Here is a 24,549-nt window from a genome sequence, read left to right on the forward strand (position 1 = left end):
TAAAATATCTATATAAAATTCAGACTAAGCCTAAAATTGCTATCATTATAATAAGACACTTAACTATATGGACTTTTTATAACCTTAACATTAAAATTATAATTAAACTCCTCAGGGTTTTATTAAAGAAAGTTTATTTACACTGTGTATATTAGAGCTTTCTAAACTAAAAAAAAGTTAAAATTCCTATATAAATATATGAAGGTAAAGTTAAGTAACATATACTATTATTAAATGTCATTATTTTACGTTTTTAGCTATTTTATTTAAGCTTTAAAGTGTTATAGGGTAGGCTATTTTTAGCTGCACAGTATGCTGATCCCAACAGCCCTCTCGATGGGGTAAGCAAGGCAGACTTCGACACATGCGCCTCCGTACACAAGGCTTAATGCCGGCAGCTGACCTCTAGCTAATGCACAGGGCCATCGGGCGTGCAGTGCCACTTGTCACAAACTAACAAATACAGGCGGGCAATTCGAAAACAGGGGCTTGAATGGGCAATCATTGGCTGGCAAGTTCCAGGCTGGCGATCAATTCAATTCAGTCACACATCTGGTGGACAAAAGATGCACCATGAACCGTGCGAGCGTGCACGTCCCATAAAACACACCGTGTCACCCCTGCTTCAACTCAATCAACACCCTGGTCAATGGCTCAAGTCGTTGTTGGGCAAACCGGCCCGCTCCGCGGAGATCGGCGAGTCCTGACTAGGTGATCTGTATTACCGATTCGCCCTCAAAGAAGAAACGTCCTGCTGAATTACAGGTGTTGGCCGTAACCGAGCTTTCTCTCTCACCTTATGATAAATACCGACGAGTCGCTTTATGTATGGCGACAGATAAGGTGGATGAACCCGAAAGATACGGCAGTTTTTTAACTTAGATTGCTCAAAGGTTATTAAACTATTGCTGCCTGGAACTTAAAACTGCGGCAACGCTAACGCAGCTATGCACTTTGCCAGCCATATTGCGCATTGCCTCTGTCGAGCTGAGGTGGCTAACTGCAAGTTTGCAGGGGCATCCCACCAATTGCCATACGCTCGAAGGAGGCCCGAGCGTTGATCGTTGACCAAATGATCTTCTTTATGTTTCAAGAGACATAATCCGACGTAACGTTGGGTCCCGGGAAGGGAGGTGATTCCGTCGTTACAGCCTGATGGATCTTGACATTGTTGATCAGACCATTGCTAAGTGGGACTCTGCTCGCAACAGCGTGTCCGCGATTACTATCTCCTAAGAGCTCAAGGGGCTCCAATCCGTACCCCGCCCCACCTTATCCCTGTCATCACAGAAGTACAAGCGGGGTACCAATTTCCAACCTTTCACAGCTGAATTACTATACAATGTTGTTTATATTGCGCAGTAGTGCTAACGTGAATCACAAGTATGTGAGCCAGACAAGTATGTGAGCCAAAAATCCCTCATCCTACATCATCAGTATCTAATCAAATAATTCTCAAGCACCCAGTATGTCACAACCTAATAAAGAAGGTAGAATCCTTCTTGCACTTCAAGCCCTTCAAAATAACCCAAAATTAAGCACCCGACGCGCTGCAAATATATATAAAGTCGATCGCAGTACATTACGTCGCCGCCAGAATGGCGCTCAATCCCGACGCGACTGGACACCAGGATCACGAAAGCTATCTAATCTAGAAGAAAAGACTTTAGTTCGCTTTATTCTAAAGCTAGATTCCCAAGGGTTTCCCCCAAAACTGTCTTTTGTTGAAGCAATGGCTAATTGTCTCCTCGCTGACCGCAACGCGTCACCTGTCGGCATGCACTGGGCTAACAATTTTATCAAGCGACAACCAGAGCTCAAGATGCGTTTCTTTCGGAGATATGACTACCAGAGAGCCAAATGTGAAGATCCGACTATTATTCGAAATTGGTTTAAGCTTGTAGAGAACACAATCGCGAAATACGGTATCCAATCAGATGATATTTGGAACTTTGATGAGACTGGCTTTATGATGGGCATGATTTCAAGCGGAATGGTCGTTACAGGTTCAGAAAGGCTTGGAAGACCGAAATCAGTGCAGCCTGGAAACCGTGAATGGATTACAGTCATCCAGGCGATTAATGCGGAAGGCCAGGCGATTGAGCCGTTCATCATTGGCGCGGGCCAAAATCACCTTGCTAACTGGCATGAAGAACCTACCCTCCCGCGCGATTGGGCTATTGCAATGAGCCAAAATGGCTGGACAAATAACGAACTGGGTCTTGAGTGGCTAAAGCACTTTGACCGACGCACAGCTGATCAATCAGTTGGTTCCTATCGTCTTCTGATCCTTGATGGCCACGAAAGCCACCACTCTGTCGAATTTGAGAGATATTGCGAGGCAAATAAGATTATTACGCTCTGTATGCCGGCTCATTCGTCTCATCTACTCCAGCCTCTCGATATTGGGTGCTTTGGGCCGCTTAAAAAGGCATATGGCCGAGAAATTGAGGATCTGATCAGAAGGTCTGTACATCACATTTCGAAGACCGAGTTCTTTCCTGCCTTTGCCGCCGCCTTTCAAGCCACTATGACCGAAAAGAATATAAGAGGGGCTTTTAGAGGAGCTGGCCTTGTCCCTTTTGACCCTGAAAGTGTGATCTCAAAGCTTGATGTTCAGCTACGGACTCCAACACCTCCCGTGGAGGAGGCCAGCCAGGCTCAGCCTTGGACTTCAAAGACACCAAAGACAGTTCTCGAGGCCGAATCTCAGTCTGAATACCTCTATAGGCGAATCAGAAGGCATCAAAGTAGCTCCCCAGAGTCAATATTAGGAGCTCTGAAGTCGCTTGCAAAGGGAACAAAGGCAATAATGCATGAGAATGCCTTATTGAGGGCTGAGCTTAGAGAAGTTCGAGAGGCAAATGAGATACTAAGCCGGCGCCGAAGGGCAAAAAGAATCCGACTACAGAAATGAGGAATGATGACTGTAGGAGAAGCAAGAGATTTAATTGATCAGATGGATGTTGATACGCAGGTAGTGGCCGAATCGTCGAGGAGTGGTGGTCAAGGAAGGTCGGCGCGACCGGGGGTTCGGCGCTGTGGTATATGCGGCAAGACGGGACATAATGCAAGAACATGTCAGGAGGATATTGAGGTATCTGGAGTAGAGGATAGTAAGTAATTTTAATTGATTAGCTAGTTTGTGGTGTTTTTGTTGTAATATTTAGTTTGAAGGCTAAGAAAAGTGGCTCACATACTTGTCTGGCTCACATACTAGTGATTCACGTTACTAATTTATTTTCTCCTTTCCTTCCTAGGTTAATTAAATAGCTGAAAAGGTTATAGCCTTAACGTACATGATAAGCGAGCGTCGCAGACAAGCGAGTGTCGCACTTTTCCCACCTACATCTTACTTTTCATTTAATCAATTGATTCTCAACCATAAACTATGCCACAGTCTGATATTGAGGCAAATACTCTTCTTGCCCTTCAAGCCCTTCAAAATAACCCAAAACTAAGCACCCGACGAGCTGCAAATATCTATCAGGTTAATGAGCATAGGCTACGTCGCCGCCAGCAAGGGATTCAACCTCGACGCGATACTATGCCTAACTCACGAAAGTTATCAAATCTAGAAGAAGATACTCTTCTTGGGTTCATCGTCGCCCTAGACTCACGAGGATATCCCCCGCGATTGAGTGGTGTTGAACAAATGGCCAATCGACTGCTTGATGCCCGCGACGCGCCACGCGTCGGCACGCGCTGGGCTATGAACTTCGTCAAGCGACAACCATTGCTCAAGATACGTTTTCAGCGGAGATATGACTATAAGAGGGCCAAATGTGAAGATCCGACCGTTATTCGTAAGTGGTTTAAGCTCGTACAGAACACAATTGCGAAATATGGTATCCAATCAGATGATATCTGGAACTTTGACGAGACTGGCTTTATGATGGGCGTTATCTCAAGCGGCATGGTTGTTACATGTGCTGAAAGGCATGGACGACCTAAATCAGTACAGCCTGGAAACCGTGAATGGGTTACAGTAATCCAGGCGATTAATGCGGCAGGCTGGGCGATCGAGCCGTTTATCGTGGTTGCGGGCCAAAATCATCTTAGCAACTGGTATCAAGAATGCAACCTCCTGCGCAACTAGGTTATTATAATAACCTAAAATGGCTAGACGGATAACGACACGGGCCTTAAGTGGCTAAAGCACTTTGACCGATGTACAACTAACCGATTAGTTGGTACCCATCGTCTTCTAATCCTCGACGGCCACGAAAGTCACCACTCCGTTGACTTCGAGCTATATTGCCAGGAGAAGAAGATTATCACGCTTTGTATGCCGCCTCATTCGTCTTATCTACTTTAGCCACTTGATGTTGGGTGCTTTGGGCCGCTTAAAAAAGCCTATGGTCGAGAAATCGAGCAATTTATCAGAAAGTCTGTAACCTATATTTCCAAGACCGAGTTCTTTCTGGCCTTTCACACCGCATTCCAAGCAACTATGACAGAGAGTAACATCAAAGGCGGTTTTAGAGGAGCCGGGCTTGTTCCTCTTAACCCAGAAAGTGTGATTTCAAAGCTGAATGTGCAGCTACGGACTTCAACACCTGTTGAGGAGGAGGCTAACGCATCCACCTCGTGGGTTTCAAAGACACCAAAGACAGTTCGCGAGGTGGAATCTCAGTCTGAATACCTCGAAAGACGAATTAGACGGCATAAGAGTAGCTCCCCAGAGTCAATTATAGGAGCATCAAAGTCTCTTGCAAAGGCAGCAACTAAAATACATCATAAGGTTACCTTATTGACTGCTGAGAACCAAGAACTTCGACGGGAAATTGAGGCACTAAGCCGGCGCCGCAGGGCAAAAAGAACCCGATTACAGAAAGGAAGGGTACTGACAGTAGGGGAAGGTCAGGAACTAATTGATCAGATGGATGTTGATACGCAGGTAGTGGCCGAATCGTCGAGAAGCGGTGGTCGGGGACGTTCGGCGCGACCGAGGGAAAGGCGCTGTGGAAGATGCGGCAAGACTGGACATAACGCAAGGACCTGTCAGGTAGTGGTTGAGGCATCTGGGGAAGAGTATAATAAGTAGTTTTAATTGTTTGAATAGTTTGTTATATTTTTATAATGTTTTCTATCTAGAATGTTAAGAAAAGTGCGACGCTCGCTTATCATGTACGTTAACATATCCTTAGTTCAAATCGGCTCCAATAAATGGTTTCCGGAATCGAGCATTGTGTAGTTGGCCTTGTTTGGCAAAAGATGGTTGACTTGAAGAATGATGTAAACATCATATCATTATATCATAGCATACTTTTGTGTTATTTTGTGACTGATTCCGTCCGGTCCACGTGCGTACATTGAGATCCGACCATTGTTGTTATCTACAACGAATTCACCAACGCACTGAAGATCCGGTCATGTTGCCGTTTGCCATTTGTGCCCTTCTTCTTTCTTCTGTCTTTAATCCGCCCCTAGCCCGGCCTTGACCGTACCGTAGAGTCGCCGTAATCGCCGAAAAATCAATTGACCTCATCGCCTTTGCCCTTGCCTTTCCTTTCCTAGTCCGTCCCTAATCGCACAAGCCGCCTGTGATACGTAGTACCCACTTGTCTATGGGATATCCTGAAAAAAGAAGAAAAAAGCCCATTACCACAAAAGAAAGATGGGAATAAAAACTTATAACGCCGAATATCCGTCGGGCTTGTGACATCCGAAATGGCCCGTTTCTATCGCCCCGACTTCGTAGTCAGGACCCGGGGCCTGGGAGTGTCAAAGGTAGGCTGATCCTTCGTCAACAGGCCCGAGAACCAATGATTGCACCTTCGGCTATGAACGGCCTGAATGGTTCTCTTTTGCCCGTAGGATCCCCTCGCAGCTAATCCGACGTTCTTCCACAATAAGCACATTGCTTTTCTTTAGCCTTGGCGTCTCTGTCCCTATCGTTGTTACAGACCATGTATGAGTGATAGAAACGCGAATCCAGTGCCGCTTTCCAGATCAATGCCAACTACTCTCGGAGATTCCTATATATAGATACGCTTTTGTTGATATTGTCATGGCGTGGTTTCAACTCACAATATGTGTGACAAGCTTGCAAGCTTATTCAAATTCCAACTGCGTCGCTAAATGAAAGCCGAACGCCTGTATAGTTATTACATCCTTCAGCCAACGTTCGAGATAACGTGGGCAATATCACGAGTAGTGTTGACTATGTCAATAACGCGGCCAAATATGCCATCCTCGGGTTGCATTTCGCCTTCCTCGTAAGGCATAAACATACCGGACGGGGTGCGTCGCATACGCGCAGACTCCTCCCAAAGGCTGCCGGATGAGATGGACTTTTCCGTTAGTACCCTCATTGGGGGATGAAGCCAACCCTGAGCGGGGCCTCAACAACGCACCGTTGGGGTTGTCATCATTGTCTTCCTCTTCGAAAAAGAACTCGCCTGAATTATTGCAGGTCGTAGAGTCTCGTGTGAAGAGAAGGGGGATATGTTGGAAAATCCGGGGATCCCCCTTCCCTTCAGAATTCAGACTAACAGTCTGAAAGTCCTAGATTTAAAGTTTAAAGTCCTAGATGAAATCATTTAGGGATATAAACCTGAGAAGAACTTTCATCTCACTAATAAACAATCAAGTTTTTATAAAAAATATACTTTCACCCAGCACTACTGCGCAATATAAACAACAGGATATGAGTGGGTTTCGAGAGTGCTTCATGGCAGTCTCTCGTGTCTCGGGAGCGTCTTCGCGGTCCTTGAGGGTAGCGGAAGGCAGCATCGCAATTATTTTTCTTTCAGTTGCTGACTTTGACTTCAAAGTCTTGCGTGGGGATATGGGCCTCTTCTTTGTCTTGACTCGCTTCATCATAACCGCGTCATCCGAGTCACTGTCAAAACCGTACTGATCATAGACCAGGTTTTGATGATCGTCGACATTGGCTTCGACAGCTATGCATTGCTCAACTTGCTCATTGAAATGAATGTGCTTTCGCTCAGAACTGCGGGAAATGATTCCAGATGACTCTACCGAGAGAGTGACGCTACTGCTTTCTCCACTTATTCGACATGATGCAAATGGGTAGGCAAAGTAGTCTGTTGACGAACGACCGAGGTGGAGTCGGAGGATTCCCCAGGTCTCCTGGGCCTTTACAGCTGCGGTGGCTTGCTTCAATAATGAGGCTGTAGACATGCTTCTCTTCTTCAGAATGGGCTTCTTGTTGAGGTTGATGAGTGAGCCGGCCTTTGACAGCGACACCCTCGAGGGTTCTGTGTGGGACTGGGGGCTCGGTTTTATTTACATAACCTTTAATATCGCCGCTGTATTTTCATTCTATTACTTGTTTAGATTAAGGGTCTAGGGCCAGTGGATTGAAAAGTTCGTCGAAACAAGACGACAAGAAACTGTATGGAATGCCGGCACTTAGATAGTTATGGCGATGTGATTATGTAGGTCAGAAATTGGCCTTAAAGCAATCCTGGCATCGCATGTACATCAGATTGGGAGCCACTACAGGTGGTAACTGCTATAGTAGGGGAAAGATTATGGTCCAGCCCGGGTATGAATATGATATTACAAAGCATCGTCTTAAATTAGAACGACGTGAGGGCGTAATCATACAAGGTAATCATCATCAAACATAAAGCAGCCTTAGAGCCTCGAGGTCAATCACAGACTGGCGAGCCTGCTGCTTGGCAGTTGTATCGAAGGATCGCCAACTTCGATCTTCAGTTCATAAGGATCATAAACCGCAGTCCCGTATGCCGGCAACTGCCCAATAGCCGTAGCTTCGATTGGAAGGTCATAATTTGACCAGTTTTCCTGTTGGGACTGGCTCATAAGCTGTTGCATAGGTTGCTGATATTGGATGATGGACTGTTGAGAGTCCGCCTGCGCGTATTCCGGTCGGTTCCTGGGCAGATATGCGTAAAAGCGTTCCTGAACCATGGGTCTAGAAACCGACGTTGCGGAAAAGGTCCTGGGGCTACTTTGAATCGAGGCTGCGGTGGCTAAAGTTGAATACGGCAACTCCATAAGAGGTCTTTCCACTTGTTGAGGAAGCTGGTAATGAGGTTGCGCAGCATTAGTCATCGTTACAACCTCCGGATTGTCCTGCTCGGTAACACAATACATTTGACGTGGCATAGTCGTGGTTCGACGGGGCGTTGAAGCACCGACATAATAGTCAGGTATGGGTTGGCCGTGGAACTCTTGAGACACACTTGAAGGAATGCCGTGTTGATTGGCGTATTGCTGTAGCATATGCTGGTCGTGGACTTGTTGATTAAAGTCGGCATATGAAGTTGCGCGATGTAACGGGCCATGCGGAATCGCTTGGTCCATAGAAACAATATCACAAGGCGACCAGGTCATTGCGGAGTGCTGGGGGGTCGAAGGAGGCTCGTCGTCTTCTGAGTCTGAGGAGCAATCTTGTAGGATGTTGTTGGGGCTCATTCCTTGCTGGTGCGATGTGCGTTGGTGCTCAACCATCGTAGCTTTTCTACGGAAGCTACATCAAGTGTTAGCACTTAGGGTAGACCAAGACATTCCTCATCTTACCTTTTAGAGCAACCATCACGGGCACACTTGTAGGGACACCTGCCCGTATGGACACGTCGATGACGGGCGAGACTTGAAGACTTTGAAACTTGATTAGCGTTCAGTGAGCTTGCAAATATTAGTCAATATGTACATCAGAGAAACGCTTTCCGCAGTCAATTTGTTGGCATTGGTGCGGCTTCTCTCCCGTATGTGTTCGAATATGAATGGTCAAGGCACTTCGCTGGATGAAGCTCTTTCCGCATTCTGAAATCGAGCATGCGTAAGGTCGCTCATTCGTATGGATTCGATAATGTCTTTGCAGATCACTCTTACGGTTGAAGCTCTATGCCAACTATTAGCTCGTGACGGGAAGTCTGAAGGTGAAGACAAAGTACCTTTGTGCATGATTGCCAACCGCATTGGAATGGACGAGCGGTAAGCTGTTCCTCAATTAACTCCGTGACTTCCATACTGGCTTTTGAGAGGCCTCGACTTGATACTGAAAGGCAATATAGAGATGGTGCTGGTTATGGATTAATCAAGTAACGCCAACCACCATCTGGTTATAGTATACTAAGAATGAGCAACTTGACGCTGAGTAATTCAAGAGTTCAGAAGAGAAGATTAGGTCGAGGAGCCACGAGTATATAGTTGACACAGGCTAGTAAAACGACTTCAATGATTGGATAAGTCTTAAGATAAGAGGCGACAGTTTATTTGGCAGATCCTGCTCGGAGTCTTGAACCAGAAGGGTGAATATTGAGCCACGAGCTAAAAGCTATGCGTTATGCCGCTCGCAAGTATGTAAAGTCGTTGGTGTATCGTTTTCAGTACTATGCTCGATAGTGGTAGCAGTTATGTGAGTGGCAGATACAGGGTACGCGGTGCGCGGAAACTGCTTGCTCGACTGAACAATGTGTGCTAATATAGGTATTTTCTGAGTTCTAGTGAATTGGAAGAGGTTCTGAGCCTTGCATTTCCTTCAAGCTGGTCTCTTGTCTAGGTCCAGGTTCTAGATGGAAGATCGGGGGGCTCCGCAACGCAAAACAGCGAGCCACAGGACTCGCAAGTCAGTTCCAGGAGAGGTTAAGAGGGAAGAGGTTCGCAATCTATACGCGTGAGCACAAGCGTTGTAAGAGAGCGTTGCGCCGCCACATGTGTAGAAGGGTGCGTTAAGTGGGAGATCCAGGAATGCAAAACAAGACTGGGGGCTAACATTAAGATTAAGCTCACCTTTTAATAACTTGCTATGCTAGCTCTCGCTATCATGTCATGCCGCGTTCCGTCTCGTTTACATCCCGTTCTGGCTATAGTATGTCTATGTCGCGCTCGGAATGAAAGGCCTGAAGAGGAAGCGGGACCGGGTTCAGACATCCAGAATAACCTTTTGTAAATGCTTAGGATGCAGATGAGGCACACCGAGTTGACCTAATACAGTATCAAACATGAACCGTGGTCACGGCAGCCCAGCGAGCCGTGGAGGCTATTGATTATCTGCAGACATCTATTCGAGGCCATGACGGGTCATGACGGGCCGTGACGCGATGTGTATGTATTTTTCGCCTGTAACAGGATGAAGCACGAAGCCACAAGGCCACTCTTGCACTGATCCTCCCGAGCGGCGTTTCCCCACCACTCACAGCTAACCCTGGTTCGTCCCAGCTGGCGCGCTAGCCCTCATTTGCTAATATCCCAAACCTCAGCCAACCGATGTAGTGACAAATTTTCGATTTGCATGTCGGCCGTGCCCGCATATGAGACTAACCATTCCGCAAACAGGCTGGCTTGCAGCGCTTTGCAGAAAATGGTTATTAGCAGGTAGAGATTGTTACAGGATGCTCATTCAATGAGCGACTCCTCTATTTTGTGGCGTTGAGCAGTCCGTGATGACACGTTTATCACTTAAAGAGCGACTTCTTAAGCATGCGGCAGTTATTTGGTCAAGGGCGACGATGGATGTAATGGAGGGTGCTCCAACTAATACAAGATTCTTTCTTCCCTCTGTACCTCGTGAACTCACAGAAAAGCATGGAAATGTTACTATTATCTGGTCAACTCCTACAAAGCCGACAGACAGCCTTGCGAGCAGACGGTGAACCATGTAGCAAGGATAAACCTGTACAACAGACACACAATTGGATTGACCTATCAATCGGGCATAGCTCACTCCCACTTGCAAGGCGCCGAGTCTCGGCAGGTACTTGTAATACCTGCATGCATGGCCTTAAATGAAACTATTGTTTAGTCTTAAGCCGCAACTGAACCCGAGGGAATCACGATGAGAAACACTGCATTTTGATTTCCAAAACAACATCCCATTTTGCAAGGCGTCAAAGCGCAAGAATTGCTGCATAGTGTGCCGTCGGATTACGGAGTTGTACATAGGAAGGCTGTATAAATGAGGCAACAACGCTAACCAGGGGAAACTAGCTTGGAGAAACGTAAGGCAGAGCTAGAGAACACTAATCCCTTTTTTCTTTTCTAGTTACGGGTCACTAGGGCAGTGACCCTGGGTGAAATACCTAGCCTTATGAGTGGTCAAGTTTCTAGAGGTGGCTGACCAAGCAAAAGCTTCGGGCGGATAGCCCATATGATGCATCAACATGTGGTAGGTGCCGGATACCAGTCACAGAAAAATGTCTCAGATCGCCTTCCGCCTCCCCGCAGTGTCTGAGAGATTCTCATAGTACAGGCAAGAGTCAGCGGCGAGAAAGTTGCTGTTGTGTACGTGAACTGAGAGAGTAGCAGCATCTGAGGAAAGGAAAAATACAATATGATTAACTCCATGATAAGGCGGCTTCTCTTTGTCCATATCTTCATCATTTTCAAAATAGGAGTCCGGAGGAAAACCAAATCATAGTCTCGGTTGGAGGAGCTCATGCATGCAAGTTTAATCAACACGTTCGCATGTGACATCGCTTTTCGCAGAGATATAGAAGTTACGTCTGCGCGTTGATCTCTGATTTAGCGAACTGACGCGGAGCTAAAGGAAGATAAGACCCGTGCTGCCCTGACCCCTGCAGCGGCCTTGTTGCGCCCCTTCCCCCCCCCCCCCCCGGCCCCCCTCCTTGTTCAGCCTTAATGCAACATGCTGCTTTTGGGCATGCAAACCAACAACTGTCATATTTAGTGCCTTCCAAAACCGTGCAAGGCCCGCTCTTTACATTCTAAGGTATCTGACCACCACTCCGCCCACCCCTCCACACCGCCCCACCTGCGATAGCTTCATTTCCGTTCCAACGCATCATATAGATTAATTCTCAAATTATGAAAATAGCTTCAATTCAATTAAGATTTTAGGTATTGACTAAAAAACTCTTGCTCAACCGACTGCTTTTTCCTCCGCTTCGGCGGACGATTTTCCGCCGCGGCTTCGTTATTTAACTTCCAAGTGTTCATCTCGGACCGGTCCTTCGCTATAACAAGATTATCAACGTGAGGAAAAGCCTTGTTCGGGTCCCAATTGACCTTGCAACGGCCTGACGGCTTAAGACCAGCTATTTGAGCTTTCTGTACGGCGATTTTTTGCTCCTGGAAGACTGTAGACGCACCTCTTTGGTCTAGTGACTTTCCTGCCTTCCGCAGGATCATTCTGACGTCCCTTTCAGCATTCCCTGATGACCAATCGACCCGTTGGAGTAGTCTTTCTATATCGCGGCTTGATGAGGGCGTATTGAAGATATCGCGATCGACTTCAACCGTGATTGGTGGTGTTGTGGGAGGCTGAAAAGTCGATCCGCGACGCTCTTTGGGCTTCAACCTCTTTATAGCTTGATTAACATCGACTAGGTATATCCCTGATGCTTGAAACGCCTGTCGGATGTTCTCTGGACTGAAGGCTTTCTTAGAAGCTATTTTATATGCCTGTATGAAGATGTGTTTCTGTCTATTTGATGTCGCTTCGTAGGTCTCCATTCCAGCTGTCTCTTCTCGATAGTATCTTTTCAACGGGGAAAAAAGACCAAGGTCCAGCGGTTAAGTGATATATGACGAGTGCGACGGCAGCCAACTAAGCCAGACCTTATTCATCATTGCCTTCTTCATGAAGATGGGACTTATATGAGTCTTATGTTGATCGAGGACTAATAGTCGCCAAGAAGACGGGTCTTTTGGACGAGTCTCGGGCAGATAAACGTCATAGAACCACCATAGTAATATTTCTGTATTAGACCAGCCTTTCTCGCTGCAAGTGAACTTCCAATCCGGTATATCCCTTGGAAAATACTGTCCCTGTAGCGATAATCCTGTAAATATTACCGTTGGGGTCAGTCGGCGACCGTCAGCAGATATCATCTCTAATATCGAGATCCAAGCGGAAGCATCTGACTGTATCTTCTCTAACGAGCTCGTCAGGACCGTTCCAGCTACTATGCCGGCTATAGTTTCCCCTTCTTAGACTCCAGTCTCATCGAGGTTGTGCATACGGTCTGTACTAATTGATAAGTTAATAATAAGACGCCTGAGTCCCTCATAATACTCCCTTAGTCCCTCTTCCGTGACAGAATTCTTCCTTGCGACCGAAATAAGTCGTGATGGCTTTAATATAACGCTGTTATGTCGTTTGAAGAATCGGTTTACCTAATTTTTCCCTAGATGACTTCCACAGCCGTTTAATTCGGCCAGATGCTGGGCATATTCATGGATCTCCTTCTTTAATAACGGCTGGGAATACTTTTCCCATATTAATATAAGGTCAATAAGTTCCTGTTCTTGTTGCGGCGTCAGCGAGAGGTATTTTTGGTGTTGTAAACGCGTCGGTTGCGCGCCACCGATCCGATCCCTCAAAGTCGACCTCGGCACGGTCTCCCACCTAGCTGCACCGCGAACGCCCCTCGTAGAGGCCTCAGAAATTGCTCTGGAAATTCTCAATTCACGATCCATGATAAATAAAGCTATTCTGAAAATTTGGATTTTTTTGATGCATAATTGGCAAAATAAAGTGCACGCATCATCGATAGCTGTTGTGGTGTTGAGACTATCACCAAATGGGCGGAGTGGGGGGGTGGGCGGAGTGGTGGTCAGATACGTTACTACGTAGCATACAAGACCCAACGTGTGCAATTGAATCTGAGCCATAACATTTGGGCACCGGGTTCCACCCGCGGCCATAGCTGTGCAAGTGAGGATGACCCTTAATCAGGACGTGGCTGACGAACTTTGCAGACCTTCTTCCCACCAGCATATCAGTAGTCACATTGGCAAGGTGGAGCCATCAAAACCTGTCAACATTGCCCAAAGTAGCAGAACGCATCGTTATTGTGGGCCGGCGTCAGGACCAGGCTTGGTTGTGGAGACGTGATGGGTCCGTGCCCAAAGCCTCAACTGGTCCAGTCCTACTGGGAAAGTGAACGGTTGATAATAACAACTGTCATTAACCAACATGTCCTGTAGGGAATCTTAGTAATCATCAGACCCCTCCATACGACAAAAAAACATTGGTAAAGAAAAACTAACAACTTATATAAAAGATGTTCATTTTGCGTGTTTCAAGGTAATTAAGGCGTTTCTAATAGCACTATGCAAGAAGAATCAGCGCCGCCCTCAAAGGAAACAAATCAAACCCGGGGTCATATTTGAGATATTTGGCAGCTCTCAATGCTGGATTTGTTGTTTGAGATATTTATTCAAATCTTTCAAATCTTACCCTCTATGCTCTCCATGCTACTATGTCCAATCTTCCACTAAACCTCGTCCCCCCACTTGCTGTCGCCCCCAGCTTCACCGCACCATATCTGACCCAATTCTTCAGGCATTGCAACTTCTCCAATGTCTCCGTCGTCATCGAAAGCCTCTGCGATGTCACCGTCAACTTGGCGAGGCTGAACGACCTCTCGCAATCAGTTGCCACCGCTGGTATCGCAAGTATATCAAGAGCCAACTGGCTGGCCATTGGGAATTGTCCCTGGTGAGCCATCCACCACTCGATTAGATCCTCAGTCTCTTGCGGCTCTAGCCGCAGATACCGCTCAAGATCACTTCCCATCACTGTCGTCTTCGCTGTCCTGCTCCTCACCCGCTGCTTGAACATACCGTCTACCGGCGTTCTCTGCGGCACGCTTGCGGATGCCGTAGTCTCCACAATCGTCCCTCGCTGCTCGTCCACCGGCCGGTTGCAGCGGTACTAACGGTCCAGGTAGACAGAGAGTCCATTTTTGGCGTCCCTCACCCACACAAGCTGTTCTTTTGACGCCCAATTCACCTCCAGCTAGCTCATGCCGAGTGATGGGTGGAGAATGATGGATACGGCAAACAACGGTGACTCTCCAAGCTTGGTATAGTATTCATTGAGTTTCTGCCAGGCGGTGATGATGGAGAGTCTCAGATAGCGTCGGTGATCCTTTCCCATGTCGTCAACTCCCGATTAGCCTGATGGCTTGCCTGACCCATCAGCACATTGTCCCGAGCTACGACCTGGCAAGGACCTTTCCATTGACTTTCGTGGATGCATATCCATCTCGCAATCTCTAAACCTAGCAGGAAGCTGCCGATTTCGATCCGGCCGCCCTCGGATTGTCTCGGCCTGAGAATTGGTATTCTCTCCCACTACCTCTTCTGGAACAGCATGATAGAACAGCTTCCGATCCTCTAGGTGTTCCAGCAAGTATTTCATGCCCGTGATCACTTCCCAGAGCTGTCCATTGCCTCCCTCGCTGCCCCAACCCTGCGTTCTCATAGTTTGCAGGTAGAATGGCTCGAGAATATGTTTGACTTCCGCCAAAAGTCTCCAGCCATCCCCCTTCAACATGTCGGCCTCGGATAGCCATTTCTCCACTTCTGGATGAACCAAAAACGCCCTGATGTCTCCCTGCTTGATGAGCGCTCGAGAAATCATGCGGAAGTGGAGTTCCATCTGGTGTCATTGTTCATGACGACCTCTAGTTCCGCCGTCGACTCACCCGCCAAGAGATATTCTTGTGCTTCATCGTTTCTCGCGCAAGATCCTCTTAAACAGCTCACATCTCTGAGGGGAAGACCTGATGAACTTGACAACATTGTGGAGCTTCCCTACCGGCCCTTTCTTTCTCCAGTGTCATAGATCATCCTCGTGGCGACCGAGGAAGTTGAAGACCTGAGATTCGGCCTCGAAAGCCTCGAAATCTTCGCCGTATAGGAAGGCGCGAGCAACCAGGTTCAAGATGTGTCCACTAGGCTCATTTCTGTGTCGAGATCTCCGTAGAAGTTCAGAAGACAGTTGCCGTTCGAAGATACGTTGTCCGAGATCACTGTTCCCACTCGATCCTCTATTTTCCATTCTCGCACAACTTGCCCAAGCATCACCGCAAGACTTTCTCCGCTATGACACCCAAAGCTAGCATCAGAGTGCCAATAGGCGCGACTAGTGCTTGCCCTGGCGGTCAAGAAAATGAACTATAACTGCCATAACAGCATGCCGATTAGGCGATATCCACAGGTCAAACCCCAGATGGATTTTAGTAAGGGCATCTAAGAGCTCCTGCTTAATCTCATCTTTCTTAGACTTATACGTATCATCTAGCAAACGGCCCATCAAAGCGCACAGATATCAGCGATTCCCCACGGAATACATAGTGGCCCCGTTCTGGGGCCAGCTGGTGTGCCTGAATTCCTTAATAAGAACAGATATCCACCATTTCTTTCGTCTAAAATGGTAAGTTGCAAATGTTGGTACGTTACACCGCACGAGCCTTCAGACATAATCGACGAAAAGAACACATATATTGAGATAAATGGGTATCATATCTCATCGCTTGCCTGTACTGTACAATACAATCCAAAATGGAGATTAAGAAAACCCCATTAATAATCTGCAACAACAAAAACTTTCCCTCTATGCCGTGGCCAGCTGAGTAATAATGCTCTCATCCATCCCCAGTACTCCTCCTGCGCCCATTTCCGCAATAACTGCAAATTATGAATAATTGTATAAATCCCCTTTGATTTGGACGTCTGGCCAAAATTCTCCTTATGCCAGAAAATAGTCTTTTCACCTTCTGAAGTAGTGATGATAAGATACCAATCATGCCCTTGGATGATAATACCAGGGAGAAATTCTGGTAGTTTCCGCGTCTCATATGTAAACCCGGCTGTTTGTTCCAGAGAAGGTACTGCCTCTGCAGCAAGGCGATGTAGCTGAAGAAGCTTACGGAGGAATTGCCAGTGGGCTGCCATCCATACTTCCATCTGAAGCCGAGCGTTGTCCCACCCTTCGCCTGTCTTTTTGGTCTCGATGCTGACTGCTATAGGGCGGTCGGACAGCGGCAATAGATTGGTATGATTGAACATGCCTATTGGTAAAACATTTATCAAAGCTAGGATAGTCTCGCGTATTTGTGCGGATTGGTCATACTTCGGGTCGATATACATGCAGAAATCAACTTTCTTAGACGCTGATGTCGCTTGGTAGTCTGGCAGGATCGAAGCAGTGGTGCTGAATTGGTCAGTAAGACTAATTAAGTAGAATGCGAGACAAGAATCTCACCTAAGAAAGTCGAAGAATTGGCTTGCCTGAGGGCCCTGCAAAGGCCTCAACGCAGCTTTCAGGACAAGATGATGAACCTCGACGTTCCAGCTCGCCTCTGAATGACCTCTTTCACTGCATTCACCCGCCTGATGGAGAATCGTCTGGATTACCTCGGGTGGCGGCGTATGGCCCAGATCGTCGCGGTCATCCGAGAAGAAGATATCTCTGGGAGGCTTTGCCTTTACCCACTCGAAGTTGTCGTAGACCTTGACATCCAGCTCAGCCATGCAAGTCTGTTGTGACGTTGGCAGAATTCCAAAACCGGATACGCTATCATCGATCTTTTGCAAAAGTGTTTTCAAGCTAGCAGGCTTATTTTGAAAGTCCTTAAGCTCTCTAGGATCCACGCCTTTGGGATGAAACTTCAGCTCACGTAATTGCTTCGTTGGCGAAGAATACCCCGATGCAGCCGATGATGAAGTCAACGAGGTACCTGATTCACTCCTCGGAGCTTGGAGTTTCGGTGGTCGTGGGGTATCCAGAATATCGTCGTTAATATCGTTCACATCCAGGACATCAATTGTGCGGCGCTTAGATCTGCGAGAGCCCATGCTGCGGCTACTCTGCGAAGGGTCTGGAGTTGGAGGATTTAGTCGCCGACGCTTTGCGCAATGTTTGTGTTTGTCGTGATGAGGAGACTTTGTCACGGGTTCGATTTGTCGTAGCCAGGATTGTATACGCTGGTCGAGCGACATTGCTTTGCGTGGGGTTCCGAACTCTTGTTCTGGCGTTTGGATATGCTTGGTTCTGGATAGGATAGGTATTTTAGAGATTGGCGGATGGCGTCCTGTTTGTTTTCTGCTTCTTACGTGGTTGGCATGACAATAATCTTATCATAATCTTATCTTAAAGAATTGCGGGGGCCGCTGATTGGATGCCAATCCCTCACTCTCATTGTGGGGCAAGTCCTTGTTAGATACGCACGAATACGATGGGGTGAGTGTATCCAAGTGTGGAGCAGAATGTTGTGATGTTATTGATCGTCGACTTGATTCTTTGATCAGTCTGTCAAAGAGGGGTGAAACCCCTCTTTTGGATACAAGAATAATATTGCAGTAAGGGAAGTGGAGCCCATTCCCAGCCGCCAATCTAACACACCCCCCCAGTTGAGGCCTACTGGCTGAAACTGCTCACACATGAAGTTCCAGTCTAGCTAGTCTTTCTGAAATTTCGTCCTCTCCGAGATTCTGGAGGCGTCTGTTCATCAGATGCTCCGTGATGTCAGTCAGGCCAATCTGTTTGACGAATTTTTGAAGTTGTCCATGATTCATAGCCTTCGTGAGTCCATCTGCGATCATGTCCGTTGTCTGTCGATATTCCACTTGAATTCTTTTCCTTTGTGCTTCCTGCCTCAACCAGTGGTTGTGAATGTCGACGTGTCTGAGTTTGGTTTGGAGCTTTCCAATATCCTTGTTCACCAGCCTTATGGTCTGCTGATTGTCACACTGGATTCGTATCCGTTCGTCATCCAATTTGATCCCCAATTCTTTGATCAGTCTTGAAATGAACATTGCTTCCTTTGCAGCTTGGGCAAGTGAAAGGAGCTCCGCCTCTGTGGTCGAGGTAGTCACGGTGCCTTGCTTGTTGGCTCTCCATCCAATGGTACCGCCAAATAGCTTCATAACATATGCTTGAGAGCTCTTGCGATCCATTGTGTTGTCGGCAAACGAAGCATCGCTGGCTACGTTGAATGTATCATCTCCACCGAATTGCAGTGCCAATGCTTTCGTGCTTCTAAGATAGAGCAGTGCCTGGTCTGCCGCTGCGTGATGGTGAGGTCCGGGGTTTGCGTTGAATCTGGCAAGTCTGGCCGCTGCAAATGCAACATCCGGACGTGTGATGACTGCTGCGTATAGAACCGATCCGACCTTTCTTTGGTAGCGTCTGATAGATGGCAGGCTAGCTCGCTCGTTGTACGCTAGTAGCTCTTCTCGTTTCATCGGGGTTTCATGTCGATAATCTGTCCGGTCAACAAGGTTAGCAATCTTGTCAAGATAATCGGATTGTGATAGCCAGAGGAGTTTCTTCTCTCTGTCTCTGATGATTTCAATCCCGAGGAACCATTGCAATGGTTTTCCTCCACTGAGTTTGTATTTGTTCTGTAATTTGTTTATGATACTTTGGATCTCGTTCTTTCTCTCCTTCTTGTACGCCAGAACGATATCATCAACATAGAAGAAGATGATTATTGCTCCTTTGGTCATACAGCAGGGTTCATGTGGAACGGTCTTGAATCCAAGTTCTTGTAGGGTAGCTGTGAGGTCTCTTTGCCATAGTAGTGGCGACTCCCTTAGCCCGTAAAGCGCTTTCCGGAGCATCAGGATCATTCCTGGTTTCCGATAGCCCTGTGGCATGCGCATGAAAACAGTCCTGTCTAGCTTAGCGTTCACAAACGCGTTGACCGCGTCGTACTGGATCAATTCCAAGTCAAAGCGTGCAGCGATGGCCATCAACGTCCTGAAGGATCGTCCAGCAAGTGTTGCCGCATAGGTCTCTTCGTGAATTGACTTGGCTTGTTGGTCGCCCCTCACTACCAGACGCGCCTTGCACTTCTGGAAGCGACCGTGTTTGTCAAACTTGTACACGTAGACCCACATGCAGTCAAGAATTTGATTTCCCTTTGTTTGAGGGTCGTCTCGAGGAATTTCAGTCCATGATTCCATCTCTTCATGGCTCCTAAGATGCGCTGTTTCTGCTTCCTCAAATAGAGTTCCCATTGGATGATTGATCAAGTCTGAATGACTTCGTGGTAAGGGTGGCATATCTCTTCTATGCAGAACCCTTGGGTTTCTGAGTAGTCGTTGAAACTTTGCTTTGTCAATCACCTTTTCCTCAAAGATCCCAAGTGGCGTGGCCAGGCGCCCAGCAACAAAGGCAGCCTTCCACACCTCAATAGGTTCATGGGTATCCCAGAGCTTGAGATACTCTTCCTGCGAATCACCTGAGACTTCTCGGTTCACTATGGTCAAAAGTGCCATGGGTGGAAGAGACACAGGGGTCGGGTACGGCCGAACGAAGGCGTCAGAATTCTTGGCTTGGTCATCGGTGCCGGCTGTCGCCTGGTCTTCCGTGCCGCCTTCTGGTAGTCCGTCGCTGACTTCCGCGTCCCTGGATATTCCAAAGCCTTCGTCAGTTCCAGTTGGCTGATCAGGCTCAACCTCTGACTGTTCAGCTCCCGTGTCTTCTACCACTTCATGGAGTGCGGGGTCTTCCCAGGTGTGCTGGGCTTCAACATCCTCGTCTTCTCCACGAAGGCCCTCCCAATTACCTTGGGGTATATAGGCACCGCTCGGGTCTTCTTCTGCCATCGTGTTACGATCCATCTCAGGCTCCTCGACTTGATCGAGTAATTCAATGAGCTCTTCTTTTTCCATGTGTAATAAGTCGTCTTTCAGTTGGTCAATATTTCCATTAAATCGCTCATCTTCGTTGAAAATGACGTCTCTTGTTGAGATGACTCTTCCGGTTTGAGGGTTCCAGATTCTGTAGATATTTGTGGATTGGTAGCCGACCAAGAATCCTATCCAAGCCCTCGGATTGAGTCTTTGCTTTTTCTTTGCACCTTTCATTGCATCTCTTGTCATCGCAAATGCTTTACATCCGTACACTCGAAGGTGTGACTGCTGAGGTTTACGATCTTCCACAGAGATTCCGTCTCGTTGAGCGAGATATGTATGGAACCGACCGTATGGTGTACGCCAATCGTAAATGTACTTGGGTGTTCGGTTGTAGAGGTACACAGCGCATCGGTAAATCTCTACCCAAAGGCTGGCAGGTAGTCGTGCTCCCGCCCTCATTGCTCTAGCCTTTGCCTTGATTATATGTCCTGAGACTTCTGCGTTCCCGTTCTGAGCTGGGGTGTACGCGGCAGTGTTCTCGATTGTCAGATGAAGCGATCGGAGATATGTGAAGATCATGCTATGTTCTGCATCGAACTGATTCTTGCCGACAATTTCGTTGTCGCACTCCACCACTTTGGGCTGAATTCCATACTGATGATAGAGAAAACCGAAAAGGTCTCTGATTGCAGCGATGATCTCTCCTGTTCCTCTGCTGCACAAGTAATAATCCCAAATGAAACCGGACCATCGATCTGTGATCAACATCACGCTACTCTTGCCCTCTGGGTCAGGAGTAATGTCATGGAAGTCGATAGCTAACCGTTCTCCAGGTTTGTGCCCTACTTCTCGAGGCTGACGGTGGATTTGTCGTCGTATCTTGGAAACCGCACAGTCATCGCATTCAACTGTTGGTATTCCCTTGATCTTCGCACCTTGAGATGAATTGACGAGATGCTCGAGAGCCCGAGGCCCTGGATGGCCCAGGCGCAGGTGCCATCTTCGTCCGTCTGCTTTTGCGGGCCTTCTTCCCGTCCAAGAGTTAAATTTATGTCTCTGGGTGACAAAAGCGGTCTCTCCCATTGCTATATCTTCAATGACGAATTGTTCATGTCGGATGACCACATTGCACACCACGATTCCGTTTAGTGTTCGAATGCAGTTCGACGGCGGTTTGTTATCCCACCAGTATCCTCTCTTGTGTAGTTGTCGTAGCGAAACTAAATTGCAAGGGAATCCCTCGCAGAACGCCACGTCGCATAATCGAATCGTCTTCGATCCCTCTGGGCCCTGGGCGTGGAGGTCCACGTTACCATACCCTTGGATGGGTACTCGCTGCTTGCCCGCGAATACGTAGTCTTCAGGTCCAGCAGGACGGTATTTGTCAAATCGGTCGCAGTTGTTGAAAATGTGAATGGTCGCAGCAGAATCCAGCAGAGCTGAGTTCTTAAGTGGGTAGTGGCTGATGGAGAATGCCGACTTAATGGAGGCAACTACGAAGCTCGAGGTATATTCTCCAACAGCCCTTCCTAGTCACTCAGTCTCTTCGATATGACCGACTTTCTTTAGACGATTTATCTCTTCCTTCAGAGATGTATCACTTCTGAGACGGTGCTCGACGGCCTCGCGGATTATCTTCCGCTCCTTGAAATACTCTGGCGCTGTCTTTGGAAAGACATAGTAGCATTGGGCGAGTACATGATTGCCATCACAGACCCTGCATGTAGCTTCGGTATCCCTGGATGTCACAACTCGCTTTCGTCTTGATGAAGGTGAATGCTCTGCCTTACGTTTTCCAAGTTTGTCTTGCCCCTGAGGTAGTGTATTCTGTTCTTTTGTCGGTTTCTGTATATCCGTCGGTTCCGGTGGTTGCTGCTCTTCGGCAAACGTAGGTCCAAAGACCCCTCTTGTGATTTTGGATCCCTTCTGGTTGACGTGGAGGATGCTTCGTCGTTCAGCCTCCTTTCGGAGGTCCTTTGCCACCTCTCCGATCGACAACGACTTGTCTTCAAGTTTATCCTTGTATATGCCAGCGTAGATAGCAACCCAGCTACCGAGAATTGGTTGCACAGCCTTTGTTAAGTCTTCGAACCAGGTATTTGGGTCTTCCACGCCCCCCGTCTTCATGACCAAGGCATGGTTGGTTGCCATTTCCCAAGTAGTAATCCATCCAGTAAAGTCCTTTGGAATCTTAGCGAGTGGTGTTGTAGCTGCCTGGTACTTTCTTCGCGCGGCTGCTTGTTGTTCCCTCTCCGTAGCGCCTACACTCGTCTTGAGGTTGGTGTACCAAGTTCGCAGGTCCCACATCGCTCGACATGAGCTTTGGCGTAGGCCGTAGTCTACTGTCTCAGTGACCCAGGTCTTCAACTTTTCACAATTGGTTTCTTGTTCCTTGTATTCTCGGTGATCCTGCTCATAGATCCGCCATTCAAACGTGAACGATGCTTTGTCTTCGGCCGTAAGTTCGGATATATTTCGAGCATGATTATGTGGGTCGGTCGTCTCCGGTAGCGAGACCACCGGTTCCGCGGTGGACGGCTGGCTAACCGTTTGGCTCGATTGTCCACTTCGGCGGGTCTGGATCCCTGCTGGTTGGAGGAAGTCCGGATCCGTAGTACGGGGAGGGATCCTCCGATGATATGCCCCAATGTCTGGTCTTTCAGGCCTTTCCATGAGGGTTTCATCACTCTCCGGATCGATGAACTCCCATAGGTGGAGACTTATGGCTTTCGTCTGGAATTCTTCATCCCATCGTCCCCAATCTTCGAAGGTCTGCAACAGCACCTTCTTTGATGAGGGGTTATCGTTCGACATCGCGTATCGTCGGTATCGCGCAGATGGCTCGTAAGCGGATGAGACTCTTAATTGTTAGATACGCACGAATACGATGGGGTGAGTGTATCCAAGTGTGGAGCAGAATGTTGTGATGTTATTGATCGTCGACTTGATTCTTTGATCAGTCTGTCAAAGAGGGGTGAAACCCCTCTTTTGGATACAAGAATAATATTGCAGTAAGGGAAGTGGAGCCCATTCCCAGCCGCCAATCTAACAGTCCTTGCAGGGATATCCTCAATCTTAACAGAAACCGACAGTGTAAGGTAGCACGATTGATCTTAAGAGCTTAAGAACAAATTATTACTGACGTCGCATGCTATTCAAGCTTTCTCTTAATGAATTACGCATTTATATTATGTCTGATGGCGAAGTTCTGTGCATGCCTATAATTTTCAAATGACAGTGGTCTCTGCGCTATGCTATCGTCAAGGATCACAAATCTGGGGCGGCTAATAGGCGGACGGGTACCCGTCCCATTTTAGAAGGGCGGGTACCCGTCCGCCTATTAGCCGCCGATCCAAAAGGGGAAGGTGCACGGGCCGCAAAAGTTGGTATTGGGCCCATTACCAGTGGTAATTGGTACAGTAGGATGGATGGCTGTTCGCCTTCCTCCTAAATAAGCACCTTCGCAGCTTTAATCATCATAGGTGATTGTTTAACCTCAATAGCTGAACTCTGAGTTGCACTTTTAGTTTCGCAAAATGCTCAGAATTAACAAGACAGCTTCAGTCTTGAAAGCAACGGCCTAAAAAGATTTTTGAGTCTGAGCGGATCTGTTTAGCGGTAGAGGTAAGCTTAACGAGGGCAACCCTGACAGCTGACGGACTGTAGCTGATGTCAGAGTGAGGGAAAGGGAATGGCTCGCTGATGAAGGGCTTCACTTCAACTTGTGAGGCTTGGGCCTAGACCATCATGCTGCCGCTCAGCTGTAAGCTAATCTAGGTCTCTCTAAACAGCCGGAGAGAAATGGGAGTCGCATGCCTACGTCCCTCTGCCCTGCCACGACAGGGCAGTCTCAGTGCAATCTTTATTAATGTCCCGCGGCCAATATCCAGGAAATTATACCTATTTTCGTAATGCCTATGCTCATTTGCTATCGGCCATATATGTAGCCCCAGAAGTCTTGGTTGATCTTCAAGACAGCCCAAAAGGACCTATGCGTAAGCCCGGTTGTTATGGTCGCTCGAGTTGCCCATTTCCCTGAAGCATTTTGACCTGATGCCATCAAGGGGTTAACCACAACGGAGAACTAGCTGATAATGATGGAGGAGCCCCTCGCCGCCTTGCCAATGCGCCGATCGGGTTGCGCATCTGGCGTGCTTGTGCCCTCCGAAGCGGCTTGCCTGGAGTCAGCCTTGCGTTTAATTTACATATGAA

At 47.7% G+C, this 24,549-nt stretch overlaps 3 protein-coding genes across 3 annotated transcripts; all 3 read right to left on the reverse strand.

Moving 5' to 3' along the window:
* Positions 1 to 6,119: 6,119 nt before the first annotated feature.
* Positions 6,120 to 7,183, reverse strand: FOBCDRAFT_295959 (protein phosphatase type 1 complex subunit Hex2/Reg1; the record flags this gene model as incomplete). Its single annotated transcript, XM_059611875.1, has 2 exons — positions 6,631 to 7,183; positions 6,120 to 6,335 (listed from the first exon to the last, which is right to left on the reverse strand). Exons 1-2 carry the CDS (start codon positions 7,147 to 7,149, stop codon positions 6,120 to 6,122), a joined length of 735 nt encoding a protein of 244 aa, XP_059467546.1. The 5' UTR covers positions 7,150 to 7,183.
* Positions 7,184 to 7,626: 443 nt separating this feature from the next.
* Positions 7,627 to 8,969, reverse strand: FOBCDRAFT_276837 (uncharacterized protein; the record flags this gene model as incomplete). Its single annotated transcript, XM_059611527.1, has 4 exons — positions 7,627 to 8,467; positions 8,518 to 8,597; positions 8,651 to 8,842; positions 8,895 to 8,969. 4 exons carry the CDS (start codon positions 8,967 to 8,969, stop codon positions 7,627 to 7,629), a joined length of 1,188 nt encoding a protein of 395 aa, XP_059467547.1.
* A 7,684-nt stretch (positions 8,970 to 16,653) lies between these two features.
* On the reverse strand, positions 16,654 to 17,694 carry FOBCDRAFT_97383 (uncharacterized protein; the record flags this gene model as incomplete). The annotated part of the gene is made up of 2 exons (XM_054705737.2): positions 16,654 to 16,906; positions 16,958 to 17,694. Coding segments are annotated over 2 exons (990 nt in total), but the record flags the coding sequence as incomplete, so codon positions are not given.
* Positions 17,695 to 24,549: the final 6,855 nt, after the last annotated feature.

The sequence above is a fragment of the Fusarium oxysporum genome, chromosome VII (assembly GCF_013085055.1).
Source record: "Fusarium oxysporum Fo47 chromosome VII, complete sequence".
In the NCBI taxonomy this organism is placed as follows: Eukaryota; Fungi; Ascomycota; class Sordariomycetes; order Hypocreales; family Nectriaceae; genus Fusarium; species Fusarium oxysporum.